This window comes from Schistocerca cancellata, chromosome 2 (assembly GCF_023864275.1).
Source record: "Schistocerca cancellata isolate TAMUIC-IGC-003103 chromosome 2, iqSchCanc2.1, whole genome shotgun sequence".
NCBI lineage: Eukaryota > Metazoa > Arthropoda > Insecta > Orthoptera > Acrididae > Schistocerca > Schistocerca cancellata.
In genome coordinates, this window is record NC_064627.1 from 606580458 (window position 1) to 606601561 (window position 21104).

At 39.4% G+C, this 21104-nt stretch overlaps 1 protein-coding gene and 1 long non-coding RNA gene across 2 annotated transcripts in view; both read left to right on the top strand.

Moving 5' to 3' along the window:
* The first annotated feature begins 104 nt into the window (after window positions 1-104).
* LOC126162264 (uncharacterized) overlaps window positions 105-21104 on the top strand; it is a 99613-nt gene continuing 78613 nt past the window's right edge. Inside the window, exon 1 of the long non-coding RNA XR_007535042.1 lies at window positions 105-542. This is a non-coding gene — a long non-coding RNA (uncharacterized LOC126162264). The remainder of the gene's footprint in view (window positions 543-21104) is intronic.
* LOC126162263 (lipid droplet-associated hydrolase-like) lies at window positions 536-4541 on the top strand. Its single transcript, XM_049918654.1, has one exon. The coding sequence runs from the start codon at window positions 574-576 to the stop codon at window positions 1489-1491; it is 918 nt and encodes a 305-aa protein (XP_049774611.1). The 5' UTR covers window positions 536-573; the 3' UTR covers window positions 1492-4541.

Consider the following 21104-nt stretch of genomic DNA (forward strand, 5'->3'; position numbering starts at 1 on the left):
AATCATATTCATTCAACCACAACTTGTATTCCGAATCTAATAACGTTAATATGCTCAAAACTTACAAATGACGAAATAATTATAGTTAATGAAAGCTGTGTAGTATAATCATCAAACATCATATTAATGATTATTAATTGAAAGCATAAATGTTCTGTCCAATTGATAGGAAAAATTCTTTTATTAGTAATTCTATCCACATAGTGGATTAAAGTAGGGCATTTCCGAAAATATTTGCCCATCGTGTGCATACTCTCGAACATACTTTGACAGATGTGTGGTAACTATATAAACACAGCGCCCTCATTGTAATGATAGATGGGAGAAGTGATGAAGTTTATTACTAGGAGAAAAACAATGATTCATAAATGCGGACGTAATTCTGATCTCCTGTTTTACGCAGTTAGATGGAAGTCGATAGCATATTATGCAAGTCATAGGCTGTTGGGATGTGGTAGGAGGTATCGCAAAAAAGAGAAAGCAGAATACACTCCTTCAGAGTTCAGCGGGTCGCGTTATATCTACTTGGAAGGACGTGGAAGGTAAGCGTGAAGCAAAAATTCACAAGACAACATGCAAGATGAATTTGTTAACATCGGTGCTACGCCAACACACATTGCTACATGGGGTATGGGAAAAAAGGAAGAAATACAAAATTGTGAAGAACTGGTACTTCTTATTCCAGGAAACCCTGGTTTGATTGGTTATTATAAAGAATTTTTAGATACCGTTTATAAGAATCTGAAAATGCCGCTGTGTGTGATATCACATGCAGGACACGAATTACCAACGGGCAGTGATACTACAGTTGACGGACAGCAGTCTTATGATCTTAATTTTCAGACTCAACATAAAATAGAATTTATAAACAAATATGTACCAAGCAACATCAGGCTGTATCTTGTTGGCCATTCCATCGGGTGTAAAATTATACTGAATATGTTGAAAAATGAAGACATAGACAAGCGGGTGGTTAAGTGCTATCTTTTATTCCCTACAGTTGAGCGAATGGCGGAGTCACCCAATGGAAAATTCTTAACAAAATTTGTACTCCCCATAGTACCCATAATATTGTTCTTATCATGGATATTCACTTTGTTTCCCAGTAAGATACAGTACTGTCTACTGTACTTGTATTTTTTAATTCGTGGTTCAGGAAGTGATGCTTCTGATGTTACCAGACAATTAATTAATCCACAGATATTGAGAAATGTTTTTTCCCTAGCTGATGATGAAATGAATACAGTGCAAGAACTCGATCATCATGTAGTAGACTTGCACAAAGATAAGCTGTTTTTCTACTATGGTGCAACAGATAACTGGACACCTGTTAGTTATTTTGAACAGTTGTTAAAACTTCACCCAAATGTAAAAGCACAGTTATGTAGTAATAATTTTGAACACGCTTTTGTGTTATCATCAGCAAATGAGGTGGGAATGTATGTATCTGAATTGATAAAATCTGACAAACTAAAATGTAGTGGCATATAGTAAAAAACTTTTTTGGGGATTATAGATGGCATATTTGCTTATCAGAATTAGCACTGCAAGGATTTACTCAAGTCACTGTAAAATATATATACAATGGTACACACTATGTTCATTGCACTTGTACCAAGAAACACTACTGGAAGTAGGATAAAGAAAGCAATAAATTATAGGTGCTGCACCAGTTTAGGACTGATTTATGTTTACTTGTAGCTCATATTTTGTTTTTATTCATTCTCCCAATTTTGTGTTTTGCCTTGCCAAGTCTCTGTATTCGCAGAAGCTCCACAATATTGTAATTTTTTCCCCAAGTGTGAATTTTTTTCAACTATCCATTTTATCACAGAAAAATTAACTTCTGACATAGTAGTCATTGAAAGAATGTTGGCCATGATTTTTTTTTTTCATTAAGTTTCATCAATATTTGGACATCAATGCAGATATCCTCAGATCTTTGTCCTAGAGATGTGAAATTATAGTGAGTTTTGTATTTCGGTAACTTAATCATGTAGATGGATTGTATCACTGTTGTGAGTATTTGTAAGGCTAGAGTATTTTGTACTTCTTATGTTTAGCAAATATATTTTTATAGTTTTGTGAGGATAAGTCTACATTATTATAAAAACTACTAATTGGTATCATATTGGATTGGACATAAGTAATTTTTATCCAGTTTTAACCACACAGTGCCATAGTTGTACTGTTGAGTATCAATATTCGGAGGATATTTTGTATGGTTCATAATGGAAAAACACTATTTTACAAAATAATTTGCTGTAGATATAACTTAAGATGGAAAAAGCCTTGGGTTACTTGCTTGTCACAAGAGTTGTGAGGCTGGAGAAAATAAGCAAACAAGTAAGATTTCCAAACAGAATCAAATACCTAGATGCTAGTACTCCATAAAGAGGAATGAGCACTAAAAATGAGAAAAGATGGAGGGGAATGAAGAGACATTATTGTAATTTGTTCACAGCATCCTGGATGAGGACTCCATAGTTCTGGATTGGCCAAAACTAATAGAAATCAGTTGGCTTTGGTTCTGATTGTTTAGTGTGTGGCTGCTACCAACATTGGCGATATAACAATGCAGTACCTGTATGTACCATAACAGTTACAAAGTGATCATTGTGGCATTCCATGTGAAACCAGTAAATTCACGTGTAGAGCCAGACCTGTGTGAGGAAAACACAACATGTTTCCCCTGCACCCCCCACCCTCACCCCCATTCCCCCACCCACCCCTGCCCCCTGAAACTTGGCCATGGCATACAGAAAAAGATACAAGTAACTATATGTTTAAAACTCTGATATAGAGAAGGCTTAAAGCACTTTTTTCTTTTTGTGTTTTTATCATATTTCACATAAACATTGCACATCAATGAAGGAGGATATGTCAGAAATACTTGCAAGTAAAAAAATATACATTTATTTATTGAAGACAAACTGACATTAGTAGAAGATAGTTTAAACTTGTTAAATAAACAAAATGAGTAACACAGGGTAAGGCAGGAACTGTGCAGCTACACTCAGAGCTACAATGTTGCTCATACAGTCATGTTTTATTTCTATAATTAAATTTGTCATAATTATACCACATGATTCTTGTTCTCATTGCAGAAGATGTTATTTATGCAGCATCATCACAATTGTTATTAGTGATTAGTATGTGTTAAATAGTTAAATTTTTTGATCAACTAATTTTATTGTTTTCAAAATAAGATGCATGCATGGTGTCTGAAAAATCTTACAAATGGGGTGAAATCAAAGAGTCCCATGTGTTGCAAATGTTAAAAAATATCACATTGTCAATGAAATTTGGGACACATCCATATCAATATTTATGTAAGAAGATGAGCCATATCAGCAGTCTTCATGCCTACATCAGGGCTTTAACACACCTCCCGAGAGCATGATTCCTCATACTCGGAACCAATTTACTGGAAATGTGCTCTTTGGCCTATCTTATACAACCCAGGTGTGGAGAAACAGCATTGTGCATGTCCATGTTAGATATGTTCCAGTTTTGTGTAACTAATTCATTGGTCAATCACTTGTCCATCATCATACAGCTTTTGTCATGCACCACCTCTTCCAAAAGTATATTACCAAAACATGATATATTACAGCCGCTGGAATAATCGGAACTCTCAGCTTGTAAGGTTCATACCAAGTAGGGGTTATTCTTGGATTACTGGCACAGTGTTTTAGTGTTAACTTATATATTCTGTACATTAATGAGAAAATTAGTGTTATTGGGAATAACATGTGGAATAAAGATGTACAAGCCTCATTTGTCTTGATTAAAAACAAGGCACTCAGTTTCCTTTTGTATTCAAGTCATCTTTCGCAAGTCAGTGCAGGATTTGCAGTTTAAATAGATGAAATTGACAATCGAACCTCCTCCAGAATGATTTTTAATGGTTGGATGGAGAACTTACTACTGCTGATTTACTCCAACAAGCATTGCTGCCTTAATCTTGTTTTCACTGTGAGACTCCTGACCATAACAAATCTGCAGCAGATAGCAGATTTTTGAATTTCTCCATAGTTGGACCATGGCATTGTGGCATAAAGGCTGCTGTTTGGGATGGTATTAATTGTATTCACTCATGGTCACCTCACTTTGAATAATCTTCTCATTAGCAAAGGAAAATTATTTCCACACACCAGTCTTGTAACTGCACTTATTGCAGAGAAGCTTATGGTGCACGAGTTTTCAAGGGACCCTGTCTGAGTTATCATGACTAAGAAACTTAGTCATTAACCGCTGCACAACAATTTCATATTCATTTATGTAACTATTCAATCTCTATATACAACAGCCTAATAATAGGTTAATACGTGATATTTGGCAGTATATATATATATCATACTGTCAAAGGTGATAAAAATTACTGAACATTCCTGTTGGTGCACAAATTTTTTTGTGTACCATTCTTAAAATTCTGTGATATATGCTTTTATATTTCATATTTTTCATGTCTGAAACATTCTAGACAGAAAAAAATTGTTAATTGTTGTATTTTTTAAATAAATTATTTTATATTTTTATGATTTCTTATTTTTTGCTATAGCCATTTGTGTATATGAAAATAATTTGTAATATTCCACTATTATATTTGAATTTTCCTCAATCAAAGGTCTATATTTTGTTTTGTTAGGAAATCTACTCTAAAATTGTTGTGTAGTCCTTCCAGTACCATAACATAGTATATAATTCAGATACCTACAAGCAACCTGTTACTTCATACGCCGTACTAAAAAGACATTTACTCATCGCAGAAGTTTTTGAAATGCTCACAAAACTCTTTCAGCTGAGTATTCCTAAAAGCGCTTTACATGTAACTGTTGGTATATGTCCAGACAGTAGTATGCCAGGTTCGTAAAAACTTACATCCCCCATGGATATCATAAAAGAAATAAAGAAAAAAAGAAATAAATATCTGCTATTTGCTTCTTATGGGTTTGTTTTCTGAACTGTTTGTACAGTAAGCATGTTTGGACGTCTGAAAGAGTATCCTGTTCTTCAGGTGAAGTATGTACATTTTTATAGGTTTACCTGTTGTTTCATAGCTTTTCATTACTGTGACTCTAAATGATGCTCCAACTGAAACCTTCCAGAACGCTTACAGTACATGGCAGAGTCATCAACAAAACTTTTAAATTATTAGCTTAGTATTTATTAGACCACAATGAAGATCAATAGTTATTGAAATGTGATTGCTTCAATGGCACCAAAATAAACTTATTTCAGGCTGGCCTTGGTTCTTGGGAGCACTTTTAATGTGGAAATACTTTAACTGAAGAACAAAACTAAACTCTGCCTGAACAGGTAATTAAGGCACAACGGTATGGAGCGGCCACTGTTCATCCTCAGCCTACAGCATCACTGGATGTGGATATGAAGGGGCATGTGGTCAGCACACCGCTCTCCCGGCTGCATGTCAGTTTATGAGGCCAGAGCTGCTAGTTCTCAATCAAGTAGCTTCTCAGTTTGCCTAACAAGGGTTGAGTACACCACACTTGCCAACAGCGCATGGCACACCGGATGGTCACCCCCCAAGTGCTAGCCCAGCCCAACAGCTCTTAACTTTGGTGATCTGACGGGAACCGCTGTTACCATTGCGGCAAGGCTGTTGGCTTTACTGGAGAATGGCATAGTGATGGATGTTTCAGTGCCAGGTCAGGACACAGCATCAGGCACTGCTGTGAGTGCCAGTTGCTTCATGGCGGTCATAGTGTTAACACTCTTGCTGTAACATGTTGAATGCTGTGTGGCTGCTGGTGGTCACAGCAGAACTGCACGCCTGATAGCATGTGGCCACCCGCAGCCACAGCACAGTCTCGTGCCAGAGTATGAGCGTCGTGTGGTGAGGCCTGGCCCGGCCTGGAGGTGAAATATCCATCACTATCCATGTAGCAGCCAGTGTATTAACAGATGGTTCACCAAATTGGTAGATAAACTCCCCTGGTGTAGTAAGAACTCCCAGTTTTTAAAATATTTCTTTACTGCCACTTTACTTACAACCCTTTCTGCAGCTTAGAAATTGTGTCCACCTTTTGTCCATTTGAACACAGAGCAGAATCCCATAATTAATAACTTAGTGTGCACAGAAACATGCGAGACATGCTGGAAACATAACATAGGAGTTCCCTTTTTGGCACATTGTAGTGGTGGTGGTGCTTCTCCAGAAAATCGTAGGTTGATCTCTTCACAACCAGAAACTGTACATTTCATGTGGATCGAAATCAACGGGTCTCTTTAGATGACGTGTTTACAATTTATTTGTAGGAACATTCACTAAACTCCGTCCTAACAGGCCTCAGAAGGTCCAGTTGTACTGACCGACTGCCATGTCATTCTCAGCTGATAGGCATCACTGGATGCAGGTATGGAGGGGCATGTGGTCAGCACAATGCTCTCCCAGAAGTTATCAGTTTTCATGACTGGAGCTGCTAGTTCTCAATCAAGTAGCTCCTCCCTTGGTCTCACAAGGACTGAGTGCACCCTGCTTGCCAACAGCACTTGGCAGACCCGGGCAATCACCCATCCAAATACTAGCCCGACAGACTTAACTTTAATGATCTGATGGTAACTGGTGCTACCACTGTGGCAAGGCCATGGGCATAAACAATAACTGGTATATAAAAATTGCAACGCTTCTTATTAAGCTGTGAGCATTCAGACTCACAACAAAACTCAAAAAATGGTTCAAATGGCTCTGAGCACTATGGGACATAACTTCTGAGGTCATCAGTCTCCTAGAACTTAGAACTACTTAAACCTAACAAACCTAAGGACATAACACACACACAGACCCGAGGCAAGATTTGAACCTGCGACCGTAGCCTTACAGGTGGCACATATTGTCTGTGATATATTATTCCATGCTATCTATATTTCTTAACATAAACCTTTAGGGTAGCATATTGGCCACTGGAGCAAGTCAAGTGGTGCCACATCATATCTCTCGCATTTCTTCTGTGTACTCTCAGTTCTTAGATATGGGATTCTGTTCTGGGGATCAAATAAACAAAACTTGGATACAATTTTCAAAATGCAAAGAAGGACTGTAAGCATAATAACTAAAATTTGTAGCCAGGCTCATTGTAAGGAAACATTTTAAAAAATGGTCACCCTTATTTCACAAATGAGTTTATCTATCAATCTGTTGTGCACAGCAACAAAAATATGAGTATGTATATCCCACAGTCTGTTGTACACATGATCATGAGACAGGAGCCAATTTGAACTTGCACCTGCCAAAAGGGGAGTAGAGGGGAACTCTTAAACAGGATTTGGTATCAGGGATAGTAAATAAAAGAAATAATTAAAATACATTTGCTTAAAAAGATTGTCAGAGCTTACCTCTTAAATAATTCGTTCTACACAAAAATGATTACTTAATTCAGGATAGGGGTTTGTAACAATTTTAAAAAAGGTGATTGCTAGGGCATAATACTGACGTCTTATGATCTGTTTCAACATAAGAGGATGCTAATTCAATTTTTCATGCAGGCAGAAGGGAATAGATGGACATGTAATAGAGGAATGGTGGCACGGTCAGGGTCCTAAATTCAGCTGCAAGTGTATGGAGTTGTGTGCAGTGAAAAGACTAAATGAACAAAGTATAACTTTTTTGTTATTAAGGTAAATGAAAAATGAATAATTACTTTTTAAGTTATTAAGCTAACTTGTTCAAAGTATGTAAAACTTTAACAGAACTGTATGATAGGTATAACTGACAGTTTTGCCTTTGTTAAGACACAGGCCATGTATTTAGGATAGAAGCTCTTTCTTTGTCCTGCTATCCTGACTTAGGTTTCCTGCTGATTTCCTAAATCACTTCAGACAAATGGAGGGTGATTGCTTCAACAGAACCATTGCCAACCACCCATCTACATCTACACTCTGCAAACCACTGTGAGGTGTATGGCAGAGGGTACATCTCATGTACCATTTATTAGGGTTTCTTCCTGTTCTTTTCACATATGAAGCATGGTCTGTGCATGCAGTAACCTAATCTCATCCTCACGATCCCTGTGTGAGCGATACATAGGGGATTGTAGCATATCCCTAGAATAATCATTCAAAGCCAGTTCTCGAAGACTTTCTTGTGATACTTTATGCCTGTCTTAATGAGTCTGCCAGTTCAGTTCCTTCAATATCCCTGTGACACTCTCCCATGGATTAAACAAACCTGTGACAATTTGTGCTGCCCCCCTCTGTACGTATTCAATATCCCCTGTTAGTCCTATCTGGTATAGATCCCACTCACTTGAGTAACATTCTAGAACTGGTCACACAAGTGATTTGTAAGAAATCTTTTGGGTAGACTGATTGCACTTGCCCAGTATTCTGCCAATAAACTGAAGCCTACCGTCTGCTTTACCCACAACTGAACTTACGTGATATTCCATTTCATATCCCTACAAAAAAAACACGTTCTACGGATTGGAGAATGGAATGTCAGATCCCTTAATCGAGCAGGTAGGTTAGAAAATTTAAAAAGGGAAATGGATAGGTTAACGTTAGATATAGTAGAAATTAGTGAAGTTCGGTGGCAGGAGGAACAAGAGTTCTGGTCAGGTGAATACAGGGTTATAAATACAAAATCAAATAGGGGTAATGCAGGAGTAGATTTAATAACGAATAAAAAAATAGGAGTGCAGGTAAGCAACTACAAACAGCATAGTGTACGCATTATTGTGGCCAAGATAGACACAAAGCCCACACCCACTACAGTAGTACAAGTTTATATGCCAACTAGCTCTGCAGACGACGAAGAAATGTATGAGGAGATAAAAGAAATTATTCAGATAGTGAAGGGAGATGAAAATTTAATAGTCATGGGTGACTGGAATTCGATAGTAGGAAAAGGAAGAGAAGGAAACGTAGTAGCTGAATACGGATTGGGGGGGAAGAAATGAAAGAGGAAGTCGCCTGGTAGAATTTTGCTCAGAGCATAACTTAATCATAGCTAACACTTGGTTCAAGAATCATGATAGAAGGTTGTATACATGGAAGAAGCCTGGAGATACTGATGGGTTTCAGATAGATTATATAATGGTAAGACAGAGATTTAGGAACTATATTTTAAATTTTAAGACATTTCCAGGGGCAGATGTGGACTCTGACCACAATCTATTGGTTATGAACTGTAGATTAAAACCGAAGAAACTGCAAAAAGGTGGGAATTTAAGGAGATGGGACCTGGATAAACTGACGAAACCAGAGGTTGTACAGAGATTCAGGGAGAGTGTAACGGAAAAATTGTCAGGTATGGGGAAAGAAATACAGTAGAAGAAGAATGGGTAGCTTTGAGGGATGAAGTAGTGAAGGCAGCAGAGGATGAAGTAGGTAAAAAGACGGGGGCTGGTAGAAGTCCTTGGGTAACAGAAGAAATATTGAATTTAATTGATGAAAGGAGAAAATATAAAAATGCAATAAATGAAGCAGGCATAAAGAAATACAAAGTCTCAAAAATGAGATCGGCAGGAAGTGCAAAATGGCTAAGCAGGGATGGCTAGAGGACAAATGTAAGGATTTAGAGGCTTATCTCACTAGGGGTAAGATAGATACTGCCTATAGGAAAATGAAAGAGACCTTTGGAGATAAGAGAACGACTTGTATGAACATCAAGGGCTCAGATAGAAACCCAGTTCTAAGCAAAGAAGGGAAAGCAGAAAGGTGGAAGGAGTATATAGAGGGTCTATACAAGGGCGATGTACTTGAGGACAGTATTATGGAAATGGAAGAGGATATAGATGAAGATGAAATGGGAGATATGATACTGCGTGAAGAGTTTGACAGAGCACTGAAAGACCTGAGTCGAAACAAGGCCCCGGGAGTAGACAACATTCCATTAGAACTACTGACGGCCTTGGGAGAGCCAGTCCTGACATAACTCTACCATCTGGTGAGCAAGATGTATGAGACCGGCGAAATACCGTCAGACTTCAAGAAGAATATAATAATTCCAATCCCAAAGAAAGCAGGTGTTGACAGATGTGAAAATTACCAAACTATTAGTTTAATAAGTCACAGCTGCAAAATACTAATGCGAATTATTTACAGACGAATGGAAAAACTGGTAGAAGCCGACCTCGGGGAAGATCAGTTTGCCCGCATCTCGTGGTCGTGCGGTAGCGTTCTCGCTTCCCACGCCCGGGTTCCCGGGTTCGATTCCCGGCGGGGTCAGGGATTTTCTCTGCCTCGTGATGGCTGGGTGTTGTGTGCTGTCCTTAGGTTAGTTAGGTTTAAGTAGTTCTAACTTCTAGGGGATTGATGTCAATAGATGTTAAGTCCCATAGTGCTCAGAGCCATTTGAACCATTTGAAGATCAGTTTGGATTCCGTAGAAATGTTGGAACACGTGAGGCAATACTGACCTTACGGCTCACCTTAGAAAAAAGATTAAGGAAAGGCAAACCTACATTCCTAGCATTCGTAGACTTAGAGAAAGCTTTTGACAATGTTGACTGGAATAGTCTCTTTCAAATGTGGCAGGGGTAAAATACAGAGAGCGAAAGGCTATTTACAATTTGTACAGAAACCAGATGGCAGTTATAACAATCAAAGGGAACGAAAGGGAAGCAGTGGTTGGCAAGGGAGTGAGACAGGGTTGTAGCCTATCCCCGATGTTATTCAATCTGTATATTGAGTAAGCAGTAAAGGGGACAAAAGAAAAATTCGGAGTAGGTGTTAAAATCCATGGAGAAGAAATAAAAACTTTGAGGTTCGCCGATGACATTGTAATTCCATCAGAGACAGCAAAGGACTTGAAAGAGCAGTTGAACGGAATGGACAGTCTCTTGAAAGGAGGATATAAGATGAACATCAACAAAAGCAAAATGAGGATAATGGAATGTAGTCGAATTAAGTCTGGCGATGCTGAGGGAATTAGATTAGGAAATGTGACATTTAAAGGAGTTTTGCTGTTTGGAGAGCAAAATAACTGATGATGGTCGAAGTAGAGAGGATATAAAATGTAGACTGGCAATGGCAAGGAAAGTGTTTCTGAAGAAGAGGAATTTGTTAACATCGAGTATAGATTTAAGTGTCAGGAAGTCGTTTCTGAAAGTATTTGTGTGGAGTGTAGCCATGTATGGAAGTGAAACATGGACGCTAAATAGTTTGGACAAGAAGAGAATAGAAGCTTTCGAAATGTGGTGCTACAGAAGAATGCTGAAGATTAGATGGGTAGATCATATAACTAATGAGGAGGTATTGAATAGAATGGGGGAGTAGAGGAGTTTGTGGCACAACTTGACTAGAAGAAGGGATCGGTTGGTAGGACATGTTCTGAGGCATCAAGGGATCACCAGTTTAGTATTGGAGGGCAGCGTGGAGGGTAAAAATCGTAGAGGGAGACCAAGAGATGAATACACTAAGCAGATTCAGAAGGATGTAGGTTGCAGTAGGTACTGGGAGATGAAGAAGCTTGCACAGGATAGATGAGCATGGAGAGCTGCATCAAACCAGTTTCAGGACTGAAGACCAGAACAACAACATCCCTACAAAGTATTACACCCAGGTATTTGTATGAGTTTTCATATTCCAACAGTGACTCATTGATATTACAGTCACAGGATATTATGTTTCTCATTTTGTGGTGCAAAATTTTACATTTCTGAACATTTAAAGCAGGTTGTCAATTTCTGCAGCACGTTGAAATCTTATCAAGGTTTGACTGAATATTTATGCAGCTTCTCTCAGACAGTAGTTCATTATAGATAACCGCATCATCTGGAAAAGAAAGCCTGGTTTTACTGTCAACATTGTCTGCAAGTTCATTAATATATAACATGAATAGCAAGGATCACATCACACTTCCCTGGGGCATACCCGAAGTTACTTCTACATCTGCCAACGACTCTGCATCCAAGATAAGATGCTATGGCTTCCCTGCCAAAGAAGTGCTCAATCCAGTCACAGATTTCATGTGATAACCTGTATGGTTGTACTTTTTGACAACAAGCATAGGTGTGGTACTGAGTCAAAAGCTTTTTTGGAAGTCAAGAAACACTGAATCTACCTGGTTGTCCTGATCCAAAGCTTTCAGTATTTCGTGGGAGAAAAGTGCGAGTTGGGTTCCACGTGACTGACGTTTCCGAAATCTGTGCTGGTTGACATTGAGGAGGTAATTCTATTCAAGATACCTAATTATGTTCGAGCTCAGAATATGTTCTAAGATTCTACAACAAATCGATGTCAAGGATATTGGATGGTAGTTTGTGGATCACTTCTATAGCCCTTCTTTTAGATGGATGTGACCTGTGCCTTTTTCCAAGAACTGGGCATGGCTTTCTGTTCGAGGGATCTATGATAGGTTATAGTTAGAAGAGGGGCTAACTCAGCCACAAATACGGTATAGAATCTGACAGGGATTCCATCAGGGCCTAGAGATTTGTTAAATTTTAATGTTTTCAGCTGTTTCTCAACACCACTAACGCTAATACTTATTTCATTCACATTTTCAGTGGTATGAGGTTTAAATTGGGACAATTCTCCTGGGTTTTTCTTTGTAAAGGAACATTTGAAAACACAGTCAAACATTTCAACCTTTGCCTTGCCACCTTCAATTCCAGTTCCTGTTTCATTCACTAGGAACTAGACACTAACTTTGAGGCCACTAACAGCCTTTACAAATGGCCAGAATTTCTTTTCATTTTGTAAAAGAGCATTTGACAATATTCTGCTACAGAGTCACTGAAGGCTTCACACATTTCTCTCTTGATAGCCAAATGCATTTCATTCAGCATCTCTCTATCTGTAGTCCTATGCTTCGTTTTATGCCTACTGTGCAGTAGCTCTGTTTCATTTGAAGTTTTTTTTACAGTGACTGTCCCTCTCATTATGAACTGTTCTACTGGGTATATATCTAACCAGTGCATTGACAACTATTCTCTTAAACTTGAGCTAGAATTCCTCTATGTGCTCCTGCCCTGTGCTGAAATTTTTAAGTCCCTCATTGAGATATGACATTACTGATTTTTTATCTAGTTTACTGAACATATATATATATCTTTCTGCTTGTTTTAGTTGTCCTTTGTACTTTGGTAATCATTGTTGCCGCAATCGCGTCATGGTCACTGATGACAGTTTCAATGTGGACATCCTCAAAGAGGTCAGGTCTATTTGTTGCAATTAGATCCCGTACATTTCCACCATGAGTGGGGTTCCTAACTGTAAGTTGTAGGTAGTTTTCAGAGAAGGCATTTAGTAGTGTTTCACAGAATGTCATCACACCCACCACTAACAAAACTAATATTTCCAATTAATTGTAGGATGATTGAAGTCTCCATTGATGATTACAGTATGACTGGGGAACTTACTTATAAGTCAACTGTGGTTTTCTCTAAAGTTTTTGGTTACATCAGGAGTTGAGTCTGGTGGGCAATAGAAGGATGCCGTGATTGGTTCATTAAACAAATTTGTATATTCTTAATTTGATCTGTTAACTATAAGTTGGCTAATCAGCTCCCTAGTCCAAATCAGTATAAGTTGGAAGGCTCGGACAGTACTTATTTGTCAGATTAAAACTGTGTGCCAGACCGAGACTTGAACTTGGGACCTTTGCCTTTGTGTTTAGCTGTGACGAACATTACCTAGCTGACACTGCTATATTAGGAAGCCATTTTTGTTTTCAGGGTTAATGTTTGTATTTGACTCTGTTTCACACTTTTTCTTTTCCTTGTGGTAAGTGTGCATAATTGTTGCAGTTAGCTTATTCATTAAGCGTGTCAGCATGTAAGATGATTTTGATTTTGATTATGAACAATATTTAACCAATTTTTGCTGCTACATGTGACTTATGCTTTCACTGAAACATGAAGCAAGGTTTTAAGTTGCCATGTTGCTGCTTCACGGCTCTTTACCCTGTGGCAGTCCATGCATGGGGCAGGTTTGCTTCCTCTCTTCTGTGCAATAGTCTTGGGCAAACAGCCAGCTTACAGTTAACACAATACAATGTAACACTGATGAGCCAAAACATTATGAGCACCTGTTTAATAGTGAGGGGGTCCACCTACGGAATGCAACAAAGCAGCAGTTCTTTGCGGCATGGATGTAACTAACAAGACATTGGTTGGTTTCTGGAGATATGTGGCACCAGATGTCTACATCCAGGTCACACAATTCCAACAAATTACAGGCCAGTAGTTTGTAGGCTGAGGGCTGGCACCCAATTGCACCCCGATACATTTCACTGGATTAAGATCAGGCAAATTTGGTATCCAAGATATCAATGTGATTCTGCAGTCATACTCCTGAAACCACTGTAGAGCAGTTCTGGCTCTGTGACCTGGACAGTTATTGTGATGGAAGATGATATTGCCTTCAGGTGGAGACATCAAGTATGAAGGCATGCAGGTGGTTTGCAAAAAATATTCATATAGCCCACAGCTGTAGTGGTGCCTTTATTAATACTACAGGTCCCATGAAAGCCCAGATCTTTTTCTTTTTTTTCCCCATCAGTCTACTGACTGGTTTGATGCGGCCCGCCACGAATTCCTTTCCTGTGCTAACCTCTTCATCTCAGAGTAGCACTTGCAACCTACATCCTCAATTATTTGCTTGACGTATTCCAATCTCTGTCTTCCTCTACAGTTTTTGCTCGCTCTAGTACCATGGAAGTCATTCCCTCTTGTCTTAGCAGATGTCCTATCATCCTATCCCTTCTCCTTATCACTGTTTTCCACATATTCCTTTCCTCTCCGATTCTGTGTAGAACCTCCTCATTCCTTACTTTATCAGTCCACCTAATTTTCAACATTCATCTATAGCACCACATCTCAAATGCTTCGATTCTCTTCTGTTCCGGTTTTCCCACAGTCCATGTTTCACTACCATACAATGCTGTACTCCAGACGTACATCCTCAGAAATTTCTTCCTCATATTAAGGCCGGTATTTGATATTAGTAGACTTCTCTTGGCCAGAAATGCCTTTTTTGCCATAGCGAGTCTGCTTTTGATGTCCTCCTTGCTCCGTCCGTCATTAGTTATTTTACTGCCTAGGTAGCAGAATTCCTTAACTTCATTGACTTCGTGACCATCAATCCTGATGTTAAGTTTCTCGCTGTTCTCATTTCTACTACTTCTCATTACCTTCGTCTTTCTCCGATTTACTCTCAAACCATACTGTGTACTCATTAGACTGTTCATTCCGTTCAGCAGATCATTTAATTCTTCTTCACTTTCACTCAGGATAGCAATGTCATCAGCGAATTGTATCATTGATATCCTTTCACCTTCTGTTTTAATTCCACTCCTGAACCTTTCTTTTATTTCCATCATTGCTTCCTCGATGTACAGATTGAAGAGTAGGGGCGAAAGGGTACAGCCTTGTCTTACACCCTTCTTAATACGACCACTTCGTTCTTGATCGTCCACTCTTATTATTCCCTCTTGGTTGTTGTACATATTGTATATGACCCGTCTCTCCCTATAGCTTACTCCTACTTTTTTCAGAATCTCGAACAGCTTGCACCATTTTATATTGTCGAACGCTTTTTCCAGGTCGACAAATCCTATGAAAGTGAAAGTGTCTTGATTTTTCTTTAGCCTTGCTTCCATTATTAGCCGTAACGTCAGAATTGCCTCTCTCATCCCTTTACTTTTCCTAAAGCCAAACTGATTGTCACCTAGCGCATTCTGTATATTATTCTTGTAAGCAGCTTCGATGCATGAGCTGTTAAGCTGATTGTGTGATAATTCTCGCACTTGTCAGCTCTTGCCGTCTTCGGAATTGTGTGGATGATGCTTTTCTGAAAGTCAGATGGTATATCGGCAGACTCATATATTCTACACATCAACGTGAATAGTCGTTTTGTTGCCACTTCCCCCAATGATTTTAGAAATTCTGATGGAATGTTATCTATCCCTTCTGCCTTATTTGACCGTAAGTCCTCCAAAGCTCTTTTAAATTCCGATTCTAATACTGGATCCCCTATCTCTTCTAAATCAACTCCTGTTTCTTCTTCCATCACATCAGACAAATCTTCACCCTCATAGAGACTTTCAATGTATTCTTTCCACCTATCTGCTCTCTCCTCTGCATTTAACAGTGGAACTCCCGTTGCAATCTTAATGTTACTACTGTTGCTTTTAATGTCACCAAAGGTTGTTTTGACTTTCCTGTATGCTGAGTCTGTCCTTCCGACAATCATATCTTTTTCGATGTCTTCACATTTTTCCTGCAGCCATTTCGTCTTAGCTTCCATGCACTTCCTATTTATTTCATTCCCGACCGACTTGTATTTCTGTATTCCTGATTTTCCCGGAACATGTTTGTACTTCCTCCTTTCATCAATCAACTGAAGTATTTCTTCTGTTACCCATGGTTTCTTTGCAGCTACCTTCTTTGTACCTATGTTTTCCTTCCCAACTTCTGTGATGGCCCTTTTTAGAGATGTCCATTCCTCTTCAACTGTACTGCCTACTGTGCTATTCCTTATTGCCGTATCTATAGCGTCAGAGAACTTCAAACGTATCTCGTCATTCCTTAGTACTTTCGTATCCCACTTCTTTGCGTATTGATTCTTCCTGACTAATGTCTTGAACTTCAGCCTACTCTTCATCACTACTATATTGTGATCTGAGTCTGTATCTGCTCCTGAGTACGCCTTGCAATCCAGTATCTGATTTCGGAATCTCTGTCTGACCATGATGTAATCTAATTGAAATCTTCCCGTATTTCCCAGCCTTTTCCAAGTATACCTCCTCCTCTTGTGATTCTTGAACAGGGTATTCGCTATTACTAGCTGAAACTTGTTACAGAACTCAATTAGTCTTTCTCCTCTTTCATTCCTTGTCCCAAGCCCATATTCTCCTTTAACCTTTTCTTCTACTCCTTCCCCTACAACTGCATTCCAGTCGCCCATGACTATTAGATTTTCGTCCCCCTTTACAAACTGCATTACCCTTTCAATACCCTCATACACTTTCTCAATCTGTTCATCTTCAGCTTGCAACGTCGGCATGTATACCTGAACTATCGTTGTCGGTGTTGGTCTGCTGTCGATTCTGATTAGAACAACCCGGTCACTGAACTGTTCACAGTAACACACCCTCTGCTCTACCTTCCTATTCATAACAAATCCTACACCTGTTATACCATTTTCTGCTGCTGCTGATATTACCCGATACTCATCTGACCAGAAATCCTTGTCTTCCTTCCACTTCACTTCACTGACCCCTACTATATCTAGATTGAGCCTTTGCATTTCCCTTTTCAGATTTTCTAGTTTCCCTACCACGTTCAAGCTTCTGACATTCCACGCCTCGCCTTGTAGAACGTTATCCTTTCGTAGATTATTCAATCTTTTTCTCATGGTAACCTCCCCCTTGGCAGTCCCCTCCCGGAGATCCGAATGGGGGACTATTCCGGAATCTTTTGCCAATGGAGAGATCATCATGACACTTCTTCAATTACAGGCCACATGTCCTGTGGATACACGTTACGTGTCTTTAATGCAGTGGTTTCCATTGCCTTCTGCATCCTCATGTTGTTGATCATTGCTGATTCTTCCGCCTTTAGGGGCAATTTCCCACCCCTAGGACAAGAGAGTGCCCTGAACCTCTATCCGCTCCTCCGCCCTCTTTGACAAGGCCGTTGGCAGAATGAGGCTGACTTCTTATGCTGGAAGTCTTCAGCCGCCAATGCTGACTATTTATCAAAATTCAGGCAGTGGTGGGGATTGAACTCGGGACCGAAGACGTTTTGATTATGAATCAGAGACGCTACCCCTAGACCACGGGTAGTTTGGCTAGCCCATATTAACATTCCCTAAATAATGCCCGCACCAGCATGCTTCTGTGGTGTGGTATGTGTTACAAGCAGCCGTTTGCTTGGATGACAGCGTATCCAGACATGAACATCAATCTGACATAACAAGAAATGTGACTCATCCAAACAGGCAACATGTTTCCATTCATCCACTTTCCAGTCTGGATGATCTTGTGTCCACTGCAATTTGATTGACAACATCACTGGCGCAGCGTGGGAACATGTAGGGACAGTTTGCTGCAGAGCTCCATGTTCAGCAACGTGTACTGAACTTCTGGCATAAGGAGTCACCCTCATTCTGGCAACTACCTCATCAAAGAGGGTGGAGAAGTGGACAGAGGTTCAGGACATTCGTTTGCCCTTGGGGTAGGAAATTGCCCCTAAAGGTGGAAAAATCACCAATGATCAACGGCCTGAGAATGCAGAAGGCAATGGAAACCACTACATTAAAGACACAAAAAGTCCCCCATTGGACATGTGGTCTGTTATGAAAAAGTGTCATGATGACCTCTCCATTGGCAAAAGATTCTGGACTAGCTTCCATTCGGATCTCTGGGAGGGGAATGCCAAAGGGGAGGTGACAAGAGAAAAAGATTAAATAACCAACAGAAGGATAATGTTCTACGAGTTAGGGCGTGGAAGGTCAGAAGTTTGAACATGGTAGGGAAGAAAGAAAATCTTAAAAGGGAAATGCTAAGGCTCAGTAGATCAGTGAAGTGAAATGGAAAGAAGACAAGAATTTCTGGTCAGTTGAGTATAGGGTAATATCAACAGCAGCAGAAAGTGGTGTAACGGGAGTAGGATCCATTACTAATGTGAAGGGAGCGCAGAGAGTGAGTTACTGTGAATGGTTCAGTGATTAGGGTTGTTCTCATCAGAATCGACAGAAAACCAACACCAACAATGATAGTTTTGGTACAAATGCCAACACAAAAGCCAAAGATCAGGAGAGAGAGAGAGAGAGAGAGAGAGAGAGAGAGAAATTATATAAGGATACTGAATGGGTAATTCAGTAAGTAAAGGTAGATGAAGATCTAATAGTCATGGGCGATTTGAACGCAGTTTTAGAGAAAAGAGTAAAAGAAAGAGTTCTGGGAGAATATGGGCTTAGTGCTAGGAACAAGAGAGGAGAAGGACTAATTAAGTTCTGCAGTATATTTCAACTATTAGTAGTAAATACTCTGTTCAAGAAACACAAGAGCTGGAGGTATCATTGGAAAAGGCCAGGAGATAAGGATGATTTCAGCTGGATTACATCATGGTCAGGCAGAGATTCTGAAGTCAGATACTGGTTTTTAAGGCGTACCCTGGAGCAGATATTGACTCAGATCACAATTAAATAGTGAAGAAGAGTAGGCTAAAGTTTAAGAGACTATTCAGGAAGAATCATAGTGCAAAGAAGTGGGATGCATAAGTACTAAGGAACAAAGAGATATGCTTGAAGTTCTCTGAGGCCATAGATAACTGCCATAAGGAATAACTCAGTGGGCGGTTTGATTGAAGAGGAATAGATATCTCTAAAAAAAAAAAAAGGGCAATCACAGAAGTTGGAGGGGAAAACATGGGTGCAGAGAAGGTAACTGCAAAGAAACAATGGATAACAAAAGAAATACTCCAGTTAATCGACACAAAAAGGAAGTACAAAAAAGTTATGGGAAATTCAGGAATACAAGTCACTTAGGAATGGAATGAGTTGGAAGAGCAGGGAAAATAGGCAAAATGGCTGCAAAAAGGTGAAGATCTCGAAAAAGAGATGATGGTCAGAAGAACTGACTCAGCATATAGGAAAGTCAAAGTAACCTTCAATGAAATTAAAAGCATAGATGGTAACATTAAAAGGGCAGTGGGAATTCCACTGTTAAATGCAGAGGAGAGAGTGGTTAGGTGTAAAGATTACCCTGAAGGCATCTTTAAGGCCAAAGACTTGTCTGATTACATGATAGAAGAAGAAAAGGGACTTGATATAGAAGAGATAGGAGATCTAGTATTAGAATCAGAATTTAAAAGTGCTTTGAAAGACTTAAGATCGAATAAGGTAGTAGGGATAGATAACATCCCACCAGAATTTCTAAAATTGCTGGGGAAAGGGACAAAAAAGACTGTTTACATTGGTGTGTGGAATGTATGAGTTGGGTGACATACCGTCTCACTTTTGGAAAAACATCATCTGCAAAATTCCAAAGATTGCAAGAGCCAACAAATGTAAGAATTATTGCACAATCAGCTTAACACCTCATGCATACCAATTGCTGACAAGAATAACATACAGAAGAATGGAAAAGAAAATTGAGGATGTGTTGGATGACAATCAGTTTGGCTTTAGGAAACGGAAAGGCACCAGAAAGAGAATTCCGATGGTGCAGTTGATAATTGAAGCAAGACCAAAGAAAAATCAACTCCCTTTCATAGGATATAGCAACCTGGAAAAAGCATTCGACAATGTCATATGGAAAATGTTCGAAGTTCTAAGAAAAATGGGGCTAAGCTATGGGAAAAGACAGGTAATGTACAACAACCTAGAGAGAACTATAAGAGTGGAAGACCAAGGGGAACTGCTCGGATTAAACAGGGTGCAAGACAGGGATGTAGTCTTCTGTCCTTGCTGTTCAATCTATACATCGAAGAAGGAATCAGGAAAAGAAAGGTTCAAGAGAGGTATTAAAATTCAGGGTGAAGGGTATCAATGATCAGATTCGCTGATGACATTACTATACTCAGTGAAAGTGAAGAAGAACTGGAGGATCTGCTGAATCGAATGAACAGCTTGATGAGTACAGAATATGGATTGAGAGTAAAAAGAAGAAAGACAAAAGAAATGGGAAGTAGCAGAAATGAGAACAGAGAGAAACTTAACATCATGATTGACGGTCACAAAGTAGATGAAATTAAGGAATTCTGCTACCAAGGCAGCAAAATAATCAGTGACAGAAGGAGCAGGGAGGACATCAGAAGCAGACTAGTACTGGTGGAGAGGGCACTCCTGACCAAGAGAAATATGCTAGCATCAAGCATAGGCCTTAATTTGAGGAATAAATTGGTGAAATCTACTTTGGAGCACAGCATTGTGTGGTAGTGAAACATGGACTGTGGGGACTGTGGGAAAACTGAAACGGAAGAGAATTGAAGCATTTGCGATGGGGTGCTATAGAAGAATGCTGAAAATTAGGTGGGCTGATAAGGTGAGGAGTGATGTGGTTTTCCGGAAAATCAGCAAGAAAAGGAATATATGGAAAACACTGACAAGAAGAAGCGACAGAAAGGTAGGACATCTGTTAAGACAACATGGAATAACTTCCATGGCGCTAGAGGGAGGTGTAGACAGCAA